Genomic DNA, 22,463 nt, shown 5'->3' on the forward strand with positions numbered 1-22,463 from the left:
TAAATATTTTTTGATGGATCAGTAGTTAATCCGTTTATAGATGCCTCCTGAAGGGCTTTTACACAGCATCACTGTGTTCCAGGAAAGCCCAACTCCACACACCAAGTGTTTGTCTAGACAGGGTCCAAGTGGGAAACACATGTCCATGAACACTCCACATCTCATACCACTGTAATATACAGAGCACCAAAACACAGTTTAACCATATTAATCCTTAAACTGTGCTTGTATTAACAGTACACAAAGTACGTCATCTATTACCTTGGACAAAGTGGTTGCCCATTTTGAATTAGAAAAATATTTTTAAAACCATAAACCCTTACAGCATGAAGTGAAAAGGGTCTGTGTCTAGCTTACTACTTTATGATTAAGTGAACGATTCTCTGCTCCGGATACAACATTGTCAGTGCAACTTTTTCGGATATATTCCGTACACTCACTGAATTAGCATTAAACAGAATACTGCATGGCAGGAAAGACATGAGATTCAACAAAAGAAAGGCTTAAATAAAATCTCTGGTCATAAGACATTGGCCTAATGTTAATGCTTATTGTTCTGTTGACTATTCTGTTGCTCCGCAGCATGGAAAAAGCAAACAAATCACAAAACCAAACATTAGAATATATTTTTTTTAATTTTTATAAATAACTTATCTGTTACAAAGACAGTTTACCCAGCTAAATCACAAAACCATCAACTCAAGATATCCAAATTAGGTTTTATTAATAAACAGGTAAAAACTGATTTGTCAATCTTCACATAGAACTGCAGATGAAGCTGAAAAACAAGGCCTCATTTTATAAACAAAATGCATTGAATGCAAGTGCTTTGGGTCTACTGCCTAATTACCTGGGATTGGCATTTTCTTCCCACATAAAAAAAATAATGCAAAGCCTTCAAAACAAAGGCCTCTGTGCATCCACATAGATCACTTGTAAAACTCCTAATAAAAGCGTCCACTGGCAATTGTTTACAGTGGGTGACAGTCTACTTTGTCTCTTGCTACATTGTTAACACTCCCTCCAGCCTCACGCTAAGTGCTGCTACATAATTCTTTGCGTGCCGTCATTCATGCATACTGTACTGGAATTCCATTTTCTTGATCTCGGTTACATACATCCCCAATCAGGTGAGTATTTTCCTTAAAAAAATAGATCATAAAAATAAAGAGATGCTTGAGGTTGCTTCAGTGTTCAAGTCTGTTTGATTTCTCTTTTCCAGCCTTTGTTTCAGTTGTCCTAAATATTGCTATCCTTGTTTTCTATAAATACGAGACTTCACCACAAAGTCAGGTTTAGAAACTGGCTGCCAAAACAGGAAAGCATTTAAAGTCCTTGAACAAAGCTCTACGATGCTGCTGCTGTTGATTTTGGCACTGTATGTACTTCCCCAATGAATCTCTCTTCAGGAGTCTGCAAGATACCCAGCAGATGAAGCAAGCTTAAATCGGATGCTGATCTGTTGGTGGGTTGAAAGTTTCTCAGTATAAAGTTTCCTCACGCCAGACAAAATGCTACCTTGTGTCACCCACCGTAAAACTCAGTGTACAGAGTGAACTATATGCATAACTCTTCCAACTTTTCCTGCATTTTTACCACGCTGCATCTGCAGGTCTTCACAGATCATCAGCATTTACAAGAGCAATGTACAGAATGAGCAGAGGAAAGCTATTTTGTGCATAGTTTCTTATTAATGCTCTTATTTTAAGGCATTGCTTCTCTCAGATAAAAGCTTAAAAAAAAGGGACATGATCGTGCTTAAATCACTTAAAGGGAAAAAAAGAAAGTTAACAAAGACTATTACACTATACATACAGAAGTACAAGAAAATAATAAAGGTGAAGAAAAGAAATCACTTAAAGCAGGCTCTAGAGCTATGTACAGTAGGAAAAGCTTTGGGGTATTTCACTGTGTGTATTGTACAGACAACGCATGCAGTTTTTCCTTTTCATCTTTAGATGTGATTGTAGGATTTCTGGCTTCACAGAGATGTTTTCAGGGAAGACAAGGCAAAGAGTACCACTGATTTGTGAAGTTCTTCCCTTTATCGAAGGCACTATGTGGCAGCAAACAGTTTAAATAGTTAAACCTTGTTCCTTTTAGATCTCCTCTGTGCATGTAGTGTTTCACTGAAAGCTCTGAAAACAAAAACGCTAGCACTCTATTCCTTTCCCCTGTCAAAATTCAGTAGTGACATTGGGGCAGAGAAGAGGATGGGCAACACCCAAGCACTGAACATGGTGTGTGTTACTGGGATACTGGTAATACTGTACATGGTTTAGGCAGCTGGCAACTGAGTCTTTCAGCAGATTACCTTTCAGCTGATGAATTTCAACTGCCTGACACACAACACTGAGGTATTACTAGCTCTGTGGGCTGACATTTAACATTAGCAAAATACCATCTTGTCACACCTTCAATTTTACAAAATCCTATGCATAAATGCTTTTTTTGCCCCCCCCAACGACTGGATAGTTCCTTGTACATTTGCTATGGTTTAACAAAAGGTAACGGGCCTGTTGGCTCAGAAATGCCTGGGCATTTCACACTGTTCACAGCGATTTAAGGCCGGATGATTTAAAAAAGTACAGGCAGTACAACTCCACTGAGCTCCCTCATCTTCATCTGTGTCTGGAACAGTCTTTGGTGTTTTCACAATGGACCTCTGATCTGTGACATGAAAGAGATAAGATAAGCAGTTACCAACCAAGAACAGCATGGAAAGAATTTTGCGATGTTTTTTTTTCAGTAACAGAACTATCTTGTTCCTCTCAGAGCAGCTCAGTTATTACAAGTGACAGAGGCAGCTTTTTACCACCCCCTTGACTACAGCTTGATTGTAAGTCAGCCAAATGCCACAAGGTGAAACTATAAAAAGCAAGTTTCCCATCCCTTCACTCTCCTTTCTTCCCTTTTGGTCTCAGTTCAAAGCTGTTGCATGAAAAGGAGAGAAAATTTAGAAATTAATCAGCACAGGAAATGTGCACAAGAATTAGAAGTCTGAGGTCTATGGATAAAATTCATTATAACAAGAATAAGTGCTCTGTAACCTTTTTACATATTTAACATTTTGACCCTAGAATGAGTATCAGCAACTCTTCCTCAAACCAGATAGATACACTAAAGAAAAATCAATGACCAGCTCTGTCATGCTATGCAGTAATCCTCCCAAGCGTACAAGTGCATCTTTTTGCATGATGTGTTAGACAACAACCTTCAACTATCTTAAAAGAGAAAAGATGAAAAGAGAAGAGACATGAAAAAAGATGAAAAGAGAGAAGAGTGACTTCTGAAGCTAAGGGTTCCTGGTTTAGGCAACTGCAGCAAAGCCTTTTAGCCAATTATTTCAACTGGCAAACATCTCATTAACAACTAGCCAAATCAACTGCTGTAAAATGACAGCAACAGCTTCAGGAAGTACAACACTACCGATCACAACTGCAAAAATAATTATTTTTCATTCTTTTGTGAACAATGGTAATTCCGGTTTCAGTCACAGCCTACATCATTGTTAAGGTGAAACTTAAAATGAACTAAAAGTTAAAGTTAATGAAGTACTAAGATTCAGTAGTGATACTTTTTAAAATAGAAGGAAAGAGAAAGGATAGGAGGGACTTCAGAGGTTTACAAACCAGGCAGGGTTAACATTGCATTTTCAAGACAGGTTGTACCAAATTATTAAATACTTACATTTTTGAGTTCCTAGAAGATGAGTCAATGCAAATGTTAACAACTAGTCACAGAAAATTAAAATTAATTTTCTTCTTTGATAAGTTAGTTTTTATTTACTGTAAAGGGAACTACGGCACTGATAGAACTTCTGATAAATTCTTCATGGTTCAGCTGCAAAATGTGTCTAATATGACTGTGTATGGATTTAACTGTACTCGGTATTTTCACTAACAGCTTGCATGATGAAGTGTAAAGAAAACCCTTATAAAGCATGAACAACAGTACCAGTTTGGAGCAGTTACAGTCTGGAGGACAAAAAAAGTCCCATTTATCTAGACCATTTTGAAATACAGAATGATCAAAAATCTGTAAGATGAGATTCTGTAACAACACTTACTGCACACTACAAGGACCACTTACACACCCACACATATATGATGTGGAGAGCTTTGTGGACAGAAGGACTACACAGAAACATCAGTGGATTATTTATTTAATTCGGTGATCTGCCTACGGGTCACGATGCTGTTGCAAACAAGTTAATTTCATTCTCTGCTTTATGTAACACACAAGAGGTAATTATTCTGTTTTATTTGACATCCCAGTAAGGCAAAAAAAATAAGTAATGTGCAAAACTTAATGACAAGCAGAACGTTCAAGACTGACTAGTAAATTCAGCAATACTGACTGCCCTGTTGGGCAGCATTCCTCTCCTCTTCAACGACCTAAAGCTATATTTAACAACAGTCAGAAGGGGCTTTTATATAAATTGTTAATACAAAGTCTACAGTAGCCAGGTAACCAAACTGAGTTATTGTAACATGTCAGTAAATCCCCTCTTCATCAAGGACAATGATGAAATCATTTAAGTGAGTTTCACTCCTCCCTAAGCAATGTATCTCATACTCACTTAAAAACAAAGATGGATGCTTCCATTCACTTAAACAACCTCCCAACATATTATCCATCTTTAAACATACCCCATTTAATATACTTCTCTTTCCTGAATGTATGAATAGAGAGGAAATATGAACGAAACAGAAGCATATTTACTGCCAACACAAATAAAATGGAAGGTTTGTATGCTTTTGAAGTAATCTATTTCATAATCAACATTTAAACTAGACTCACAGAACAGAACTTGATATTAGAGGCAAACCAGATAGAAGTATTAAATCAAAGTTTTACCAGTACAGTACCTTTGGGTTTTGGTGGCACCGGACCAAGAAATCCAATATTATCATAAAAATTATGAATAGCACTGGGATTAAAATGTGGTCCTAAAAATAAAAAAAGAAGTCAGTGCAGCAGTTTTAAAATAAACTTGGGTAAGAAAGCATATCAGGGTTTTTTGGCAGTAATTCTGAAACAGTACTATTATTCTCTCATCACCTTTATATCAAGGTGTCAATACAGACCCGAGTGAGATATTAGTCATGTCAACACCACACTTAAAGAAACTTATTGCCCAAAATATACAATGTAAAGTCAGAAACAGAATCCAGCAGACCAAACTCCTCAAATATTTAACAGCATTTTGTTAGTAAACTTTACCTGAGTTTTCTAAATTGTAACTGTACTGAGATGTGCTATTTACTATGCAGTAGATTATATACTCTTAGATGTAATACTTAGAGGAACTCCTACCTCCGATTTACTGTACCAAACAGATATAAAATCATATGCAATTTGAATATTCTATTTAAGGTCAAGTTTTTAGCGTGGCATTACTTTCAGTACACCTGTTTACTTTTTCCTTATCTACAGGTACATTGTCTGAAGGAGAACTTGCATGGCTCATGACTGAACTGATCTAACAGCTCACCACTGAGGAAAGTGGAGAGCATTAGTCCCTTCTCTCTCACTATTCTCAGTTCTCCCTTCCCATGCCTCCCTCTCACATCAGCTGTAGTAAGCTCTTCCAGCAATGCAACATTTTTTGCTTGGCTAGTGAGCAGAATCAGCTCTGCAAAGGTTCCAAAAAGCTAATACAGAGTCAGAGGCACAGTAAGTGGCAAGAGAGGAAAGCAGGAATAGAGAGGGACCTCCTGTTGGCAGCTTGTGAATTAGCTCAGCTGTCTTAATTTCACCCTCACAATCAAAGGCTATGTCCCTGCAGACAAGGAAAGTGGAAGGACAGCAGCACACTGGAAGTTACAACTATACTTTGTATTTGCTAACTTGAGAGCCTACAGAAAAAGTAGAAGACAAGAGAGAGATGGACATATATGCATGGCTGTACTATTTAGAAGACTTCTCCCTCTTTGATACTCAAACACTGGGGGAAAAAATTTGGCTGTTAAATAAATGATGTTACAAGTTTCTCTTCTGAGCCAAGTGAGAGATAGGAATGACCATGGGATTAGGAAAAATCGTGAAGGCAACAAAACCAAACAGGCTTAGATGACAATTACTTCCATGGTTTCACACAAACTAATGTGATGATTTTGCAAATAGGGTGTATACTCATCATTTGAAACACAGACAATTTTGATACATGCAGACAGTGAAAGAAGAAAAAAAATTCAACATTTACAGTCGCTGATGTACTAAAATATACTGTACCTCTTGCTTGAAAAAGATCAATCTCTTTGGTTAGGCAATCTATGTCTATTTGCAGCTGTCTGTTACAACTTCTTAACTGTTGCATTTCTTCCAGCTGAAAAAACAAATCTGCCTGTTAGGCTAATTTTTCCCATTTTATTATCGGTTATCATTCACGCATAGGTAGACAGCATTTAGTTATTTCAGAAGTGAAGATAAAAGAGTCTTCCCTTATAATGACCTTTCTTTTAATCCAAATGTATCTTACGAAAAGCTTCCAGACCCACTGAATTCTTCTCTCTCACCAGACTTCAGAGCTGACTGAACAACTCCAGATTGTGATCAGGACACAGCCAATGGTCCACCAGATCAATAGCTGTGTCTTCTGGCACTGAAAACTGGTGCATTAATCCTTTTCTTTGAGATTGGTATATGCATGAAGACCAAAAAATATTTTGTGTGGAAAGCAGTATGAGTATTATGTTGTAGTCTGAAACATTAGGTGATCATGCCTTTAGGAACATCTGGAAGGACCATCAGGTCAAACCTTTTGTGACTGCCTTTAAAAGCAACACTTCACAAAGCAATTAGTGAACTGAAAGGTTGTGTTTAAATAACATATATTTAGCCTTTAAACTACACTGTTCACCAGTTTAATTCTATCTATACTGCCTGTCACTAGTGTATTGTCAATATATGAGCAACTGTTCCTTTAATTTATTGTGACAGACCACACTTGTGGTTTAGGTTTACAGCCTACAGACGTTTCAACTTACTGATGGAATTTGGGAAACTGAATTCGATCTTTTCAGGCGCCTTCGTGTTAGATTATTCTCCATTTCATTGACCTCTGATTTTAGTTTATCCAACTTTTTCTTTTGAATCTCAAGTTCTCGTTGAAGTCGCTCCATCCTGGCCTTCTGGTGTACCAGTAAAGCTGCAATACATAAAGTCCCATTTTATCTACTTTATTATCCTTCACATGGTAAACATCAGATAAAGATGAAAGTTAGTATTCTTTTGGGAAAATACAGACCAAAAAAACCCATCACTACAGATTGCTCTTCCATTCTCCTCACAAGAAAATCTCTGCCGTAAGACAGAGTTGTATTTTGAAAACAGCACAAATCAGTTACAGACAAGCAAATACAATGAGAAAGTCATACAACATAAGAAATGTCCATGTAAAATTTAGCTGTAATCTGTAAAAAATCTTTTTCAAAAACCCAACAAATCTACAAGAATGACTACCAGAAACCAACAACAAACATTTCCTTGCATTGTATTCAGCCCAACCATTGTAAAACAGATAGTATGAAGAGGATTTCAGAGAGATGGCTGCAATACAGAGCACTATATATGCTAGATAAGCATCAAGATTTTGATTTTTGTTGCTATTTGGACTGCAACATAATCCAGTGTTCTTATAATAGCATGAGACACCAAATGAAACTAAACCAGAAAGTACTACAAGCAATACCACTGGCAAACATCAGTTATATTTGTCAAAGGCTGCACTGTATGCCATTTTATCCCTAAACTATGGTACAGAACCATTAGCTTGGCTTCTAATTTCTAACACTGCTTATGCCATTTTCTTTACAAACAGTAAGGAGACCTAATTTAGAAATGATGAAGTTAGCATTTAAACCACAGCTTTTTAAAGCTATACAGAATATAAGTAGAATATGCAATCAAATTCATACAATTTAAGCAGTTTATTTCATTAAAGGTAGGTATACTACTAAACATCACCACACGAGCAGATAACACTGCTCAAAGCAATAATCTCCTTCTATGAAAGTGTTAAGCATTTCATTAAATAAATGCAACAATCATTTAAACTTCTGCACAGTTATTCATTCACCCATTAAATTACTGATTCATATAATCTGCAATCAGTTTCACAGACTATGGATACCACTGTGGAAATTATAAAAAAGTAGTAATATGAAGGTATTTTAAAAAGATTTAAATTAGAAGCATTCAAATTTGCTTAGTTAGGTTCCCTGAGTAGTAGCAGAGGAAAAAAACAGCACATCAAAAAGATGCAATTTTCCACATCTTCAGCAAGCAGATCTGCCCTCTGCTGCAATTCCTGCCCGTTCATTCATTCGCACATCGTATTTTGTCTTCCAGAGGTTCTTCAAAAGGAGGAACCATGCCAAACTATTTCTGTTCAGTGTTACAGAACTGCAAGGCCTTACTGAGATTCAGCCTAGGCTTTTGAGTCACATTTGTTCAAAACATACTGAAATGACAAAGCTGCTTGAGCATCTGCTTGGTTTTGTTCAATTTAGAGATGTTTGTATAAATAGGCACTTTTATCTGCGGTAACCACTAGTCATACTATAGTTAAAATTGCAGCTGTGCTCGTATGTAATATAAAAACATAGTAACTGAAATCCCAAGATAAAGATTTTTGTTGAAGACTTGGAATCATCAGATAAGTAGTCTCAAAAGACAGCCTCCCCTCCTGAAAAGCCTTCTAGAAACATCCGAAGGAACTTTTGACTCACTAATGAACTCCAAGAGTGACAAATGTAGCTGCAACTATAAAGAATAGAAATCAAAAGACTACTTTGCCTCTACTCTTGCAGGGAAGAGTACAAGCCCTTTTTCCTTCGACACTTCAGTTTCACTTTTAGATAGTCTCTTCATTTTCACTGACTTGATATTACTGCTGAGGTAACTCCTCGAAGCCCATGCTATGGGTACTTGACCTGCAGCAACACAGCTGTGCTCTACCAACCAGGTTCAGAACTCTGCAGACTTGTCAAACCATGGATGCAGGCTGCTCGTGAGCAGCCTGTATGCTGGACGTGGTAAGCACAAAAGAGTGCTTCCAGGATGCATGGCATGGCATGGCCTGAAGAGTACGACTACATCTTTGGAGGACTTTGCCCTCCCCCCCCGTGTCTTTAAATTACACTCATAAAGGGAAAAAATCCCACAGCTTCTCATTTCGATGTTCTCCCACTTCTGTGGTTTAGAAATTAAGCTGTCACTATGGAACCATACAGGGAGCAGAAGGCACTGATGGATGCCCACAGCACTATTAGGTGCTCTTCATTTTCACATCACTTTCCAGACATGATCCAATTTATTCTCCTAGAAGCTTTGCAACTACTTTACCATTTTACAATTTCAAATCTCAGCAGATTTTAAACACACATTACAAAATTACTATTGTGATTAAAGAAGAAGAATCATTTGATATTGCTGTGGTAAACTTCTACTATTAAAAATAACTTGGATAAGGGACTGGCAAGATATTGGTTTAAGTAGTGGCTTTCACATAGAATTTGGTAATTTTGCTTAACTACCAATTTGGCAGCTGTAGGGAAAAAAAAATGGGGTGGGGAAGACAAAGTCTCCCCATATCCCACTGCAGTATTTATTGATGGAAAACAGCAATTTAAGTTTTCAGCTCCCTCTAGTGTTGATCAGAGCAACTGAAAACATTACCAAAAAAACCTGCAGTGCACCTCCGAATCTAATGCAATTCAGCTACTAGATGTAGTTTACACTGTCCATGAGGAGACACTTAATGGTCTTTTTGATAATCCTGTGCTTCTTGCAGGAAGGAGATTCCACCTTTGCAGGCAGCATAGGCACACCCAAGTTTACTCTACATAAACTAACCTGTCTCGTCATTATTGTACTACAACCAGAATAGATTTCATGTTCAACTTTTTAATTATGTGCAAACAGGGTACTCTGCACATTCAATTTTTTTGACTTCTGCATGTTCACATTCAGCAGACTGGCAAGGACAGTACACTTCAAAGCTCTGGCAGCGACACCGTTTCCTTCGACATTCAAAGTGCACATTTTCCATAAAAAGACTGTAAATCATTATAATTACAAGGAGCATGAAAGTCCGGAGGAAAAATATTCATTTTTCCTTTTTTCCTAGAGACCAACTCAACAGCTGCTGAGTATACTTGTAAGTTCAAAAATGTATGCATAATTTTCTCAAAGCCTGTGAATCTGAATTTTAAACAATTAGTGCTTGAGAGGGTCTTCCGTTATCATAAGTGCTTCTAAGAAAAAAGCTAATCTAGGAACACAATGATTTCATCCTATTCTACAGACCTATGAATTTCTGAAATTTCTTAGTTTGCCAAGTAAGGAGGGGAGGGGAACCCTGGCAACGCAATTATTCTGTGGCAGTAGGTTTGTGAAATTCTCAGGACACACTTATGTTTGTGCACATTTTCAAAATCTGTATTTGAAGCTGCACAAAATTCAGTCATTTACTATGCCATTTCAACAAATCATATTGACCTTTTTTGTTCTCCCTTTCCAATACTTTCATTTAATTTTTAAAAAAGAGCATCACTCAAGAGTGGGGCCTGATATACAAAGCCAAATATAAGGCTGTATTTTTTCTACAATCACATGATGTAATGGGCCCTTGGAGCATGGGGTACAGCTGTATTTCACTCAAGTCTTTTTTTAAACATCCACAAGGACTGGTTAGGATTTCACAGAATCATAGACATTTTAAGAAATCTGTTTCTTGCAGCTGTTTTTTCTTTTTGAAAATGTAAAAAAGCTCCAAGAAACAAAAGCAAGAACTGTGCAAAACTAACTTAACTGTAACTGTGTCAAGTTACTAAACTAGTTTATCGATTAGCATATTTACACTGCTAAGTAAATGTACATCCACATACATACCTATAGTTGGTACCAATGATTAACTATATACATACTGTTCCCTTCTCAAGTTAAAGAAAATAATATGAAAAAGACAGATGGTCAAAAGCCAAGTAGTATTGAACTAAGTGACTGAAGCTCCCTAGTTTGAAAACATCAACCTAAAGATTTCATTACACTATTATATATTTTCTTGCTAGGATGCCTGCCCTTTATACAGATGGAAAGCTATACACAGAATGAACAACTATTAAATAATTGTTTAGCCTCACTATTCAACATACAAATGCATGCACAGTGACTGTACATCACAAAAAAACATTTCTGAGTACAGAATTATCAGTTTCTTACAGGATTTCATTGTTTTTCATCCATAAGACACTTTATACTACAGTAATTTATATATTGAAATATCAGGCAATTACTTCATATTAATAAAACTGATTATAAGTTGGAAATATCTGCTAAGTAATGAGATCTGATACTCCTGTACACACAGAGAACTGATACTAAATAGATTAGCATAAAAATGCATCCTCTTTTGGATGTCCTTTTGGGCACGCATCTAGCATTATTAATTCTTACTGACTTCAGTAGTGGATGAGTGCTCTCAACATTTCCACAAGCAAGTCTGCAGTATCTCAAACTGGAATTCCAGAAAATGAGAAACATCAATTAGCAACCACTTCTGGAAAGTCTGGTGACAGTGAGTTTCTTACCATCACAGTCAGTGGCAGAGATATAACCTAACGTTCCAGGTTAATGGTCAATACCTTAACTACATTGATTTTATGTGAGCACTACCCTACTCCTTTTCACTTCATGTAACATCCAGTTCTGGCAGCAAACAAGACAGAGGTCTGTGGCAGGCTTCTGCAACCCGGTGTGACTTACTGCAGAGAATAGCAGAGGAAACCACAGGAAGAAAAACAGAAGTCTAATAATGCAAAGAGACTGGAGTGTCTACACACACCATAACTGAAGTAGAGCTGTTCAGGTGGCAGACAGCAGCACTTGCTGATAGGTGCAACGCACCTTCTATGGCCCTGGCTTTTACCATACACATGAATGTTTTTCACTGGAACAAAGTGAAGGAAATCTCCTTTGACACCAAAGCAACTCCACCTTCCACATTCGTTCTACCACAAGCCAGTTTCAGTTATCCTGGCCAAGATAAGGAGTGTTTTGAGCAGAAATGGAAAAGCTGATGAAAATACATTTTTCTCTAATCACGGCCAGAGAAACTACTCTTCTGTTTTGGTTAAAATTAAAATGAGACAAGCACCTAGCATGCAAGGGTTTTTTGCACAGTCTGGCTAAATTATAAGCAGCTTAGAACATGGCCTCACAATGGAAAGCATCAAGTAACTAAAATAACTTCTAGCATGTAACAGAAATAAAACCAAGTTTAAAAGCAATAATTAGGACTTCCAGATTCAAGATAATTACGAGTAAATCTATCACACACTTCTCAACTTTCCGAAGATTAAATAATAACAAAAATTTAAAAAATATTGCACTTGTCACAGCAGAAATGGAGGGACACATGCCAGAAACCATAAACACTTCTGAATGTAAAGAACTTCAGAAGCACGAGTGTATGAACTAGTGAAGGACAGAGTAGGATGGTGTTTCCCTAAGGTCATCACAAAGACAAAAGGTGCACCAGCCCACACCATGTATCTACACTTCACCTAAAAATTACGTCTATGTCTTGGCTCCACAGCTGGTATGAGCCAGTCACCACTTTTGAACTCTACACTGCATAGTGGAAATGGGCTTCGCAAACTTGCCTCAGTTTGATAAGCTGGATGCTGATACCTGCAGACTGTAGAGATTGTGTAGAAAGTCAGGTTACAGTAGCCATCGCTACCAGCAGTACAAGAGATGAAGAGCTAGATCTGGTAGAAGTCGGTCTTATCAGAAATGCAGAACAGGAGAACGGGACACCCTTCCCCAACAAGTACCTAAAATGCAGAATGCTTGGGAAGCAAGTTCATGATCTAGAAGAGTGATTAGAGCCTAAGGACAAGACTGCGATTGCTTAATTTCTGGGTATCTAAAATCTTTTAGGACTAAGCCAGCCAGCCAAGTCTCCCTTCAGAGTAAGGAAAGGGAATACCACTTCTGAAGGGCAGTTTGTTTTACTTATCTACAGATAAATAGTTTTCTGAAGTTCTTTAACTCTTCATTGATTGTAAAAGACAGTCTAGGATTATTAGTTTTTTAGGTTTGACACCTCACCTTTAGACACTTGAGTTAAGATGGATTATTCTCTCAAAGATACAGTTACATCCAGAAGTAGTGCACAAGCCATAATCAGTTTTTGATTTACTTAATCACTGTATTACTCCAGATGCAGACCAGGCTTCCAGTGTCCTGATCACTGTACATACTTACACAACACAAAATGGCTAAATTAATCTGAAGAACGTTTAGAGTAGTTATGGAGCAAGCCAGTTTTTTAATGATGAATGGTTTGCTAAGTCCAAAGAAGACCAATGAGGTCAAAGATAAATTATTTTGATGACCTATCCTGAATACTGCTTAAATACCCAAAGACTCATTCAACATTTTTATCCAAAAGACCACAGAAGGGTTAATAAACCACCAAGTTGGTGATAAAAGCATGCAAAACCATGAAAGCAGAAGAAAAAGATTAACCAGTTGGGTTACTGTATCAAATATTTTAAGTTTTACCCTCCCATTACACCACCGATCCTTTAAAATAGTATTCTTTGGTGTGGCATTCCTTCTCACATTTAGCGTAACAGAAGTATCAAGACTTTACACATTTTATTGTCAGGCAGACATTAGGAAACATGGAGGCCAACAATTCGTCCCACTAATTGCTTTTGAAGTCTGCTTTTCTTCTTTCTTAAATAATGCTGGCAAAAATAGAAAAATGGGAACTTTATCCAATGGAAACAGTATCTCAACTGATTCAAAAATTTACCAGTAGACTTGTAACTTTAAATCTTTAGGACAAATTGAACAAGCTTAGATGTTTCTTTCAGAACCACATAAAAATGAAGACACTATGACTCCACTTCATTAAACAGGTAACATATCTACTTAAGACAAACAGAATAATTATCTCCAAGCATTCAATTACATATTTCACCATAAGAAGAAATCTATGATTTGCTTATAAAGCTTTTTATTTAGGAAATACTCATGAATGCTAAAATTGAAGATACTGTATTAACATCAAAAGTTTACTAGCTGTTTCCTGTTCTGTAATCTATGTACTGAATTGACAACCTGGTTGAAATCTCTACTATTTATATTAAGAATATTACCTTGCGTGTAGGCAGCATCATCAGATCCCATACTCAATTTCCGTGCATCACTGATCCTATCCACATGTGCTAAAACAGGGTCAGTAAGATGCTGGATACCCTCTGGTTCAACATAGTGATCGGGAAGGTTTAGAAGGTTTGTAGGTTCAAAGGTTGGGGACACTACCCCTGGGGAAACTGCAGGGGGCTTATTTGGAGAAACTGTAATTTTAAAAGTATATTTTGTGTTAGGCTGCGTAACCACCACTCGAGGAGAGGTTGCAGTGGTGCTGTTGCCCACTGCTCGACTCTTGGGTGGATGGTGATGAATAAATGCAGGACCCATGCTTACTTGACCAGACATATTCCTAGAAGTGGTAGATACTCCAGGATTTGTCGATATGAAAAGCGTGGGCTGGTTCCGCACAACTTGATCATCTCCTGTTGTGGCATTTGCTGAAATATAGACCTTGGGTTGACCACGTGTGATCACTTCATCAGTATTTGGAGGACTGGCCGATATGTAAACAGTGGGTTGACTTCTACTTAATGTCTGGCTGTTGAGGGAAGAGGGAGTAGTGGAGGTGCGAGGGCCAGTTGAACGCAACTTAGAAGAACTGTTTCTTTGTGGTGGTTCAAGTTTGATTTCAATTTGGTTTTTGCGAGGTCCTGTTGATATATTCTGAATGTTGTATTGGCTATGAGCAGAGGATTGCGAGCTACCAGATGAATGAATCATAGGTGCTTGTGGAGTAGTAGGAGAACTGATAGGCATATAGACATGAGAAGTCTGGTGGCCTTGCTGATTTGGCTGTGTTGAGTGTTGCGATGAGGTATGTGGCGTAGTACTGGATGTAGGAAGAGTAGTCCAGGGACTCGGCTGCGAAGGCTGGTAGACTTGCTGAGGGTGCGTGGGATTAAACTGAGATGCCCAGCCTGGCTGCTGCTGTGTCTGTCGAGTGGTACCACTAGGAGCTGTGATGTAAGGCCTAATATAGATAGAATTTCCCTGTGGACTGTTAAGTACAGGAGGAGGTACACCATGTATGTGCAAAGACGTAGGGGTATTGCGACCAGGCTGAATATTTGGGGCTAAAGTTACCATAATGGGGTTGAATCTGGGTGTTTGTTGAGACAAGTTAGATACTCCTTTGCTGCCTAGGTGAAATCCAAGATGCTGCCCTGGATTAGAAGTACTAACTGTATTAGACATCCCAAAGACATTAAATCCTTGTGGAACCTGTGCAGGTGCTGTCTGTGGTTCCTGCTGAAACAGTTCATTGTTGGACTGACTGGTTTGAAGGTGTCCATCACTAACACTGTGAGCTAGAGTCCTACTTCCATTCATTCTACTTCCTTCTCTTCCATGGTGATACACGTTCTGTGACTGCAAATCCAAATTAAGAGATGTCATGTGATTTCGTAGTCCAGGAATCCCAGAATCATCCGAAAAACCTAGGTCTCCTTCACCGTAGAGATACTTTGTGCTCTCCTGAGAGAGAACTGCACAACAGGCATCCAAATTATTGTTATTCTATAAGAGACAGATGAAAGTTTGACATTACTGATAAAATACCATCACAGTTAGATATATTTGCATCCAATCATTGAAAAATTAACAATGTAGCATCAAACAGAAAGCTTTAGGTGGTTGGCTAGCATAGCTGCCACACACGCCTAAGGGACTTGCATGTGAAGCTTACTATTTTGAGAACAGCAACTCAGTCACTGGCACCAAGGGCAGAGGTCTGCATTGCTGCTGAAGCAATGACAGGAAGATCTTGGACCTTGACAAGCTAACACCATACAGTATGATACACATTGGATGAATACTTTTGCTATTCCTTCTCAATTTCAGAACAATCTTCAGCAATGACCTAGTCTCTGGCTTGAGGGGGAAAATGACAGAAGGAATGGATTCACAGCACCTGCATATTATTCGTTAATAACTTAAAAACAGAAATCAAACACTTCAATACCAGTTATGCATTAACTCCTGCTGAAAATGGAACGTGAATCTTCTGCACAGAAGAAACATGCGAACCCAAGGAGTTGTACATGACTTCAGAAAAAAATGTAAAAATTTAGTTTATACAAATATAGCAGGATTACTCTTCTGCAAAATGAAATTACTAATGGAAAACCCAGGGGACATTGGTGTTTTCATTTTAAACCACTGCTTGCATAGCTTTTAGATACTTACATTTGTACAAAGTTACTTCATAAAACCTGCAATACAATGACTTAGAACAAAACACACAACCTAGCTAATTTGCTTTTTAAGAACATTTCAGAAGCAAACTGCTAATCCCTCTTTTTTCCACATGTTTAGTAATATTGTACTCGGATCTTCCCAATTTAGTTTCCTACATAAGGTTTTTTAGAAAACAGTGAACATGCATCAGTGGCATAATTTCTTAATACTGTGCTGTGTCCATATCACTTTTCTTACAGAACTCCCCTCCACCCCCAAGAAATAAAGGTTAATACTTTCAGCCACAAGAGCACCTGTTGAGGCCCAGGTATTATTAAAGCTAAATAGGTGTCAAATTCATCCAGCACACAGAAACAGTTACTAGAAAGAATGCATATAATCAAGGAAAAAAATTGCGTATACCAAGTAGTAACATTATCAGTTAGTTAAAGAATTAACACAAGGAAGATAAATTGATCCATGCTACATGCTTTGTATCAAGTTATTTTTGTTAAACTAGCAGACAGTAGTTCTCATCCTTCAACAGGATGAGAGGTCATAGCAATTGTTGCACAGACGTAGCAAGACTGTCTCTACTTGACCGATTTATGGAAAAAAAAGAGAAAAAAGAAAAAAGGACAGACATAACAGAAGTGGGAGAGGGAGGACAAAGCTAAACTCCACCCACAAAACCAAACTATGTGTTCATACAGGACAGATGCAGTTCTGAATTCTTAAAAAAAAAAAAATCCCACAAAAAACCTCAGCCACAAAACCTTTTAAAATAACAGGACTCCCTAAAGGCTATCTAACTAGCCAGCTGTATATAAAGATTGTTGCAGAAAAGTCTTGAGACATATGAAAATGAGTCAAACCAATGGTATGTATATCAGCTCTAGTTTGGAATAAGCACCAGAGGACAAAGTAATCAAATGAAGTTAGTAGTGAAGAAAGGAATCACACATGGACAGAACAGTGGGTAAGAAAAGATAAGAACAATAGCCTTGTACTTGTTGCAAAGGAGAAAAGGGAGCCAGAAAAGGGAGAGATAGGATGCCACAGAACAACAAGCTAGAAAGATCTTAAAGGCAGATTTTGCATGAACTTAAGTGAATTAAAATTATTAACAGAAAGGCCAAAAATACCAAAGCAAAAAGGAACAGGCCAAGCTTGCAAGGCCCTTACATTCAGCTTGAATGCATTTCTTTGGACAATTTTTTTTTCTTTTTTAAGACTGCATCCAATCAATTCCAAAATTTCAGTGACGTCAATGAGCAAATTGCAGAACTCAAAGGGGAAACGGGGGCACATGGAACCCCTGGCATCTTCTGGCTGGCAGAGGCAGAGTTTCAACCGCTTCTAGCTCTTTATAGATCAGAGAACCGGTTGATGGCAGAACTGAGCATATTCCAGCAAAACAATACCCCTCATCTTAGCTCTGCCCATGTCCCAATTGAGTTTAAAATGTTGGCACCCTGAAAGAGAAAGAAAAAAAAAGAAAGAATAAGAATGGAGGGAAATAAGGAAGCAAGGAGAGGATGTAGACTTGAGGAGCAAGTAGTTACAGAATGCTCCAGACACAAAAAAAGAACAAAAGGGGACAATGTCCACAGACTGGGGACATTGCAGCGACTGAGAAGGGGAGAGCTGAATGCAGGAGGCTTGTTGGGAAGAATGGAGGGATGCAAAACTTTTCAGGAACATTCAGTGGTGTCAGCCCAAGAAAGCAATAAAGCTTTTTACTCCCCTACATTACACCGGTTTAAATTTAATCCTATTAGATTTTTGGTGGTCCTCTGTTTTTAGTATACTGAATACTGTTTAGATATTTCAACAGTGGGCTATCCACCTCAAGACATTTGCATACTCTGTTTATCCTTAAGTTTTTCATATAAGCATATAATACTATAAACTTCCCTTAAAAACAAGCCAAAAGTGTTCGGCTAAAAAAAAAATTCAGAGAGAACTGAAATACCGGTATAGTTTTCCTGCACAATTCACAGTGATCTGAAGAAACTTTTCTTGTTATAAAAGCCTTCTGTCAATACCATTATGAACTGCATAACTGCTTAAACTCTTTCAGGTTCTCTCCTGGGATCTCTTCCTGGTTTAAAAACAACTTCACCCTGACACATGATTCTTGCGCATCAGGTAATGGGAGGGCAGGGCAAATGCACCATTTCTTATACCCGATAATGTCCTTAAGTACTTATCTCTGACCGAAACCATAGTTACTGCATTTATTGGAAATTCCTTGTCTTTGAGCATAGTGGAAGAAGGCAGAACTCAGGATTCAGACACCGTTCCAGCACTATTGCAAACACATGCAAAAGTACTCTCAAATTCTGCTTTCCAGTCTTTACCACCAGTCCAAATACAAAATTTGTTGGTTTAAAGAGGTCATGTTAGGCTTCTCAAAAAACCCCAACAACCACACCAAACCAAACCAAACCCACCACCCCCCTACCTCAGTGGAGTAGCATAGCTAGAAGCTAACTGGTTCAAAGAAACCAGAGCTCATGAAATTTCAAAGAACCACCAACATGACAGGATTTTGTTGGTGAGTCTTAGAAGCTCTCATTTAACAACAAAAAGGTAGCTTTATAGTGTAACAAATTAGTGTAATAATATTGCACATATGGAACATTAATTACCCTATAGAATTTCATGAGAATCCTCTTATGAAAGCTGACCTAAAACAATCCCTCAAAATCTAAAGCCTTCTCCCATATCTCTGTCAAAGTATGGGATGTACAGTATCTTTTCTTCAAAGTTATAAGGCTCCTTTTTAAAAACCAAACATAAAATCTACTGTATTCAACGTTATGAAGACTGCTAAGTCTTTCAAGAGCCAAGCACTGGCTTTTAAATTTATCAAGAATTACATTCAAAAGGTGATTACTAATGCATTCACTCTGTCAAGTCCATTGACCTTGCTCGACAAGCAGTTCCCATGTTTGAAGAACAAAACTGTAATTGCAGTGTAAGAATTAGATTAGTCCTACAGCGAACTAACATAAAAATGGTGGTGTACAATCCTGAGAACAAATACAGGCAGTTTAGTCTGGTTCAGTTTCCTCTTCAGCTAAACAATTAGGCAGAAAGGTTGGGGAAACCTTGAAACCTCACAAGCCCCAAGCAAAATTTTGCCCTTTCGCAAATCGGAAAGAATTTTCTCAAAGAACTCTACTTTCCACAGCTTCTTACTCCAGTACGCAGAGTCGTGATAAAGTCTTGAACATATAAACATGAAATTGGCACAGTCACACTTCTACTCCTAACAGTACAAACATTGTGTTTGAATGCACATGTGTGTAATTACATATACATATGTAAGTATACACATATATGTATTTTATAAATAAAAATACATATAAAAAGCAAGACAAACAATTATGATATAAAGAATGTTGAGTCATAACCACAGATGTCCTAGCTATAGTCCAGAGACAGCTAGCTTCTGGGAACTCATGACCAATCTTTCTTCTAATCAAGTTGTCTATACTGATGATCAGTATGAATAGTCAGACAATCCTCTTATTATCCAAAGTACTCCAAGGTTGAACACCTTAGATAATGAAAAAAAAAATCCAATCAGTATGGATGCTTTGGGATCACTGGAAAATGCAAAGCAAACACGTTTAAGCAACAAAGTTAAGTAAGCCTGTCAGCATTTGTTAACTCTAGGCATTCAGGTGTTCCTATGTCAGGCTTTGGATGGGCATATTGATTTACCTCCTGAAGTAACTAACGTGATGTTATAGAGCAGAAGTTGATACAAAATATGGGCATATTAAGTATTCTGATAGTGGCAGTACAGAAAACAAACAGCTGGAGGTAGAAGTTGGTGATACGGCAGTCTATAGCCTTAGCACTAACTGCAGTATGAGACAAAAATGCTCGTGTTACTTCCAAGCCCAATAGAAATCCATAGATTAGCGGCATGGACTCCAAAGCTACAACAAAACAAATAAAGCCCATCTGGCAGCCAAAGCCCTGGGAAGCACTGGGCAGAAGCACACCAGTGCATCATACCCACTCAGGTCTAACACAGATGCTAGGCTACAACCACGCAGTCTTGCCTGATTCAGGCTGACTCAAGAGAACTTAGAAGTGCAATGTGGGCACACCCAAGTTCCCTCCTGCAAAAGACACGTAAGGATGCCAGCACTGCATCTATAGGCCAAGTCAGCTGCTAGTGGAAAGCAGTGGGCCAACCTGGATGGAGGCAAGGGCCAACTAATTACCTTGAAGCCTGATGGAGACCAGGTAGCAGAGTTGCTTCTGGACCTGCCCTAACCCTCAAAGGAAGGAAAAAAAAAAAGCCAGCTGCATTTTTGTAGTACTGCCTTAAATTGTCCCTGCTGGACTCAAGTTGGCTTTGCATCCCTCCTTTTGCCACAGTTTTGGCTCCTGAGATGGCCAAAAGGCATGAGCATACTGATTGGCGAGACAGTAGTCTCCATGCACACACTGATTTACAGGCTGGTTTACCTTGGGCCACCCCTGATGAGACAGGAAAAAGAGAGGCCAATCGAACACTTAGCTTGCTGTGCAACAAAGAAATTGGCTGTGTATAATATTTGTCTCACTCAAAAAGGAAAATAGAAGGAAAAAAATGTGGTTTCAAAAGTAGACCCCCCATACATAATGCTTAAAATAAGCAATGCTGCTTACTTGTATAGTCATTAACAGAACACTGACCTGTAACATGCATCTGGATACAACACCTTCAGGTACCTCAGGAAACTTCTGTCGCAGGTCATGTAAAACCTGAATATCAATTTGCTGGCTTCCTTGGGCCATTCGTATATTGCCTGGTCAGGATTGGTTTTCAACAGGCAGTTTTAGGCCTTAGTAAAGGGAGTACTCATCTCTTCTGTCCCAGCATTTTCTGGAAGAGGAAGAAAATACTTAACACACTGAAAGCAGGCACTTTTGATGTAACAAAAAACAATGAAAAATAACCCCAAAGCAAAAACACACCACACACACACAAAACCCCTTTTCAGTTATGAAATATAAATCTGCATTTTATGTCAATGTTTTCCCACGCGACATCTCTGGCTAACTAACTGACCTTCACACATTCCTAACCTTGAAAATTGCCCACAGACAGACACATCTCCTAATCAGTTTCCTTCTATCTTGGTTTTTATATTGACATTATAAAATACATTGGGAATAAAAAATATTTTGATTTATCGAAGTATTAAAATCAATGGTTTTAAGAGCAGCGTTTCTACTTATTTAAAACTCAAGTAAACATGAAGTCCACATCAAAAATAGCAAGAGAATGTTCACTCAGCTTTTGAGTATACCTACACTGTTATCCTTACCATCACACTTATTGTTTACTATCAGGATATTGTAGCTAGAAGTTTAGTGTTTCTAAGTTTCAGGGTTTACCAGCGATAGCCTACTTGTTTTTCACCCAACATACTTATGAAATATTCTGAGATTATGACTAGAAGGAGATAACCCTATTAACAACTCAGGTTTGTTCAACCATTTCTGTCTCTCCTTTGAAGGAAATTATGAAGAGTTATGGTGAAGATTATATCACAATCACCCAGTCGATACATTTATACAAATTATCTGCCATATGATATCCGTAGGCTTTTACCAAGAAGAATTTCTACCAGTTAAGTTTGGAAGAATGCACCTATGTGTTAAGCAATGGAATGGTATTGTCTTCATATAAACTAATATTACAAATAAATGTGACCATATGGTTTATAAAAACCCCACAAAGTAGTCAACTCAAACGTTCATTTACCTCTTAAGTTAACAAATCTTATTCAAACATCTCTTATCAATTTATTAATTTTCTCCTCCCCTTCTCTACCTGCTTTTCCTTTCTTTGCTTCATATCAACATGCACTACTACCCCATGTGCTGACTCTCGGCAACCTGCAGCAGAGAACTGCCTTCAGTACCGCAAGGCATCTGTACACGCTGCTCCCTGGATCCCATCAGCTCAAGTTCCTTCCCAACAATCCCACTGGGACATTCACTTTCTAAGTGAGCCTACGTGCTTATGCTTATGTTTCTGTACTTCTATGCACTAAAAAGGGGACTAGTGGCAAGTTAATTGGAAAGCATTAATC

The 22,463-nt window shown here is 38.0% G+C and overlaps 1 protein-coding gene across 2 annotated transcripts; it reads right to left on the reverse strand.

Annotated features, from left to right (window-relative positions):
* Nucleotides 1–2,524: 2,524 nt before the first annotated feature.
* Nucleotides 2,525–21,469, reverse strand: TAB2 (TGF-beta activated kinase 1 (MAP3K7) binding protein 2; the record flags this gene model as incomplete). Of its 2 annotated transcripts, none has more annotated exons than XM_081998351.1 (6): nucleotides 21,058–21,469; nucleotides 14,181–15,693; nucleotides 6,993–7,153; nucleotides 6,238–6,331; nucleotides 4,872–4,952; nucleotides 2,525–2,670 (listed from the first exon to the last, which is right to left on the reverse strand). In XM_081998351.1, exons 1-6 carry the CDS (start codon nucleotides 21,157–21,159, stop codon nucleotides 2,525–2,527), a joined length of 2,097 nt encoding a protein of 698 aa, XP_081854477.1. In that variant the 5' UTR covers nucleotides 21,160–21,469. The 2 variants fall into 2 exon arrangements, with proteins under 2 accessions (XP_081854477.1, XP_081854476.1); XM_081998350.1 differs by lacking the exon at nucleotides 21,058–21,469 and adding an exon at nucleotides 17,539–18,179.
* Nucleotides 21,470–22,463: the final 994 nt, after the last annotated feature.

The sequence above is a fragment of the Phaethon aethereus genome (assembly GCF_964289735.1).
Source record: "Phaethon aethereus genome assembly, chromosome: 3".
Taxonomy (NCBI): Eukaryota; Metazoa; Chordata; class Aves; order Phaethontiformes; family Phaethontidae; genus Phaethon; species Phaethon aethereus.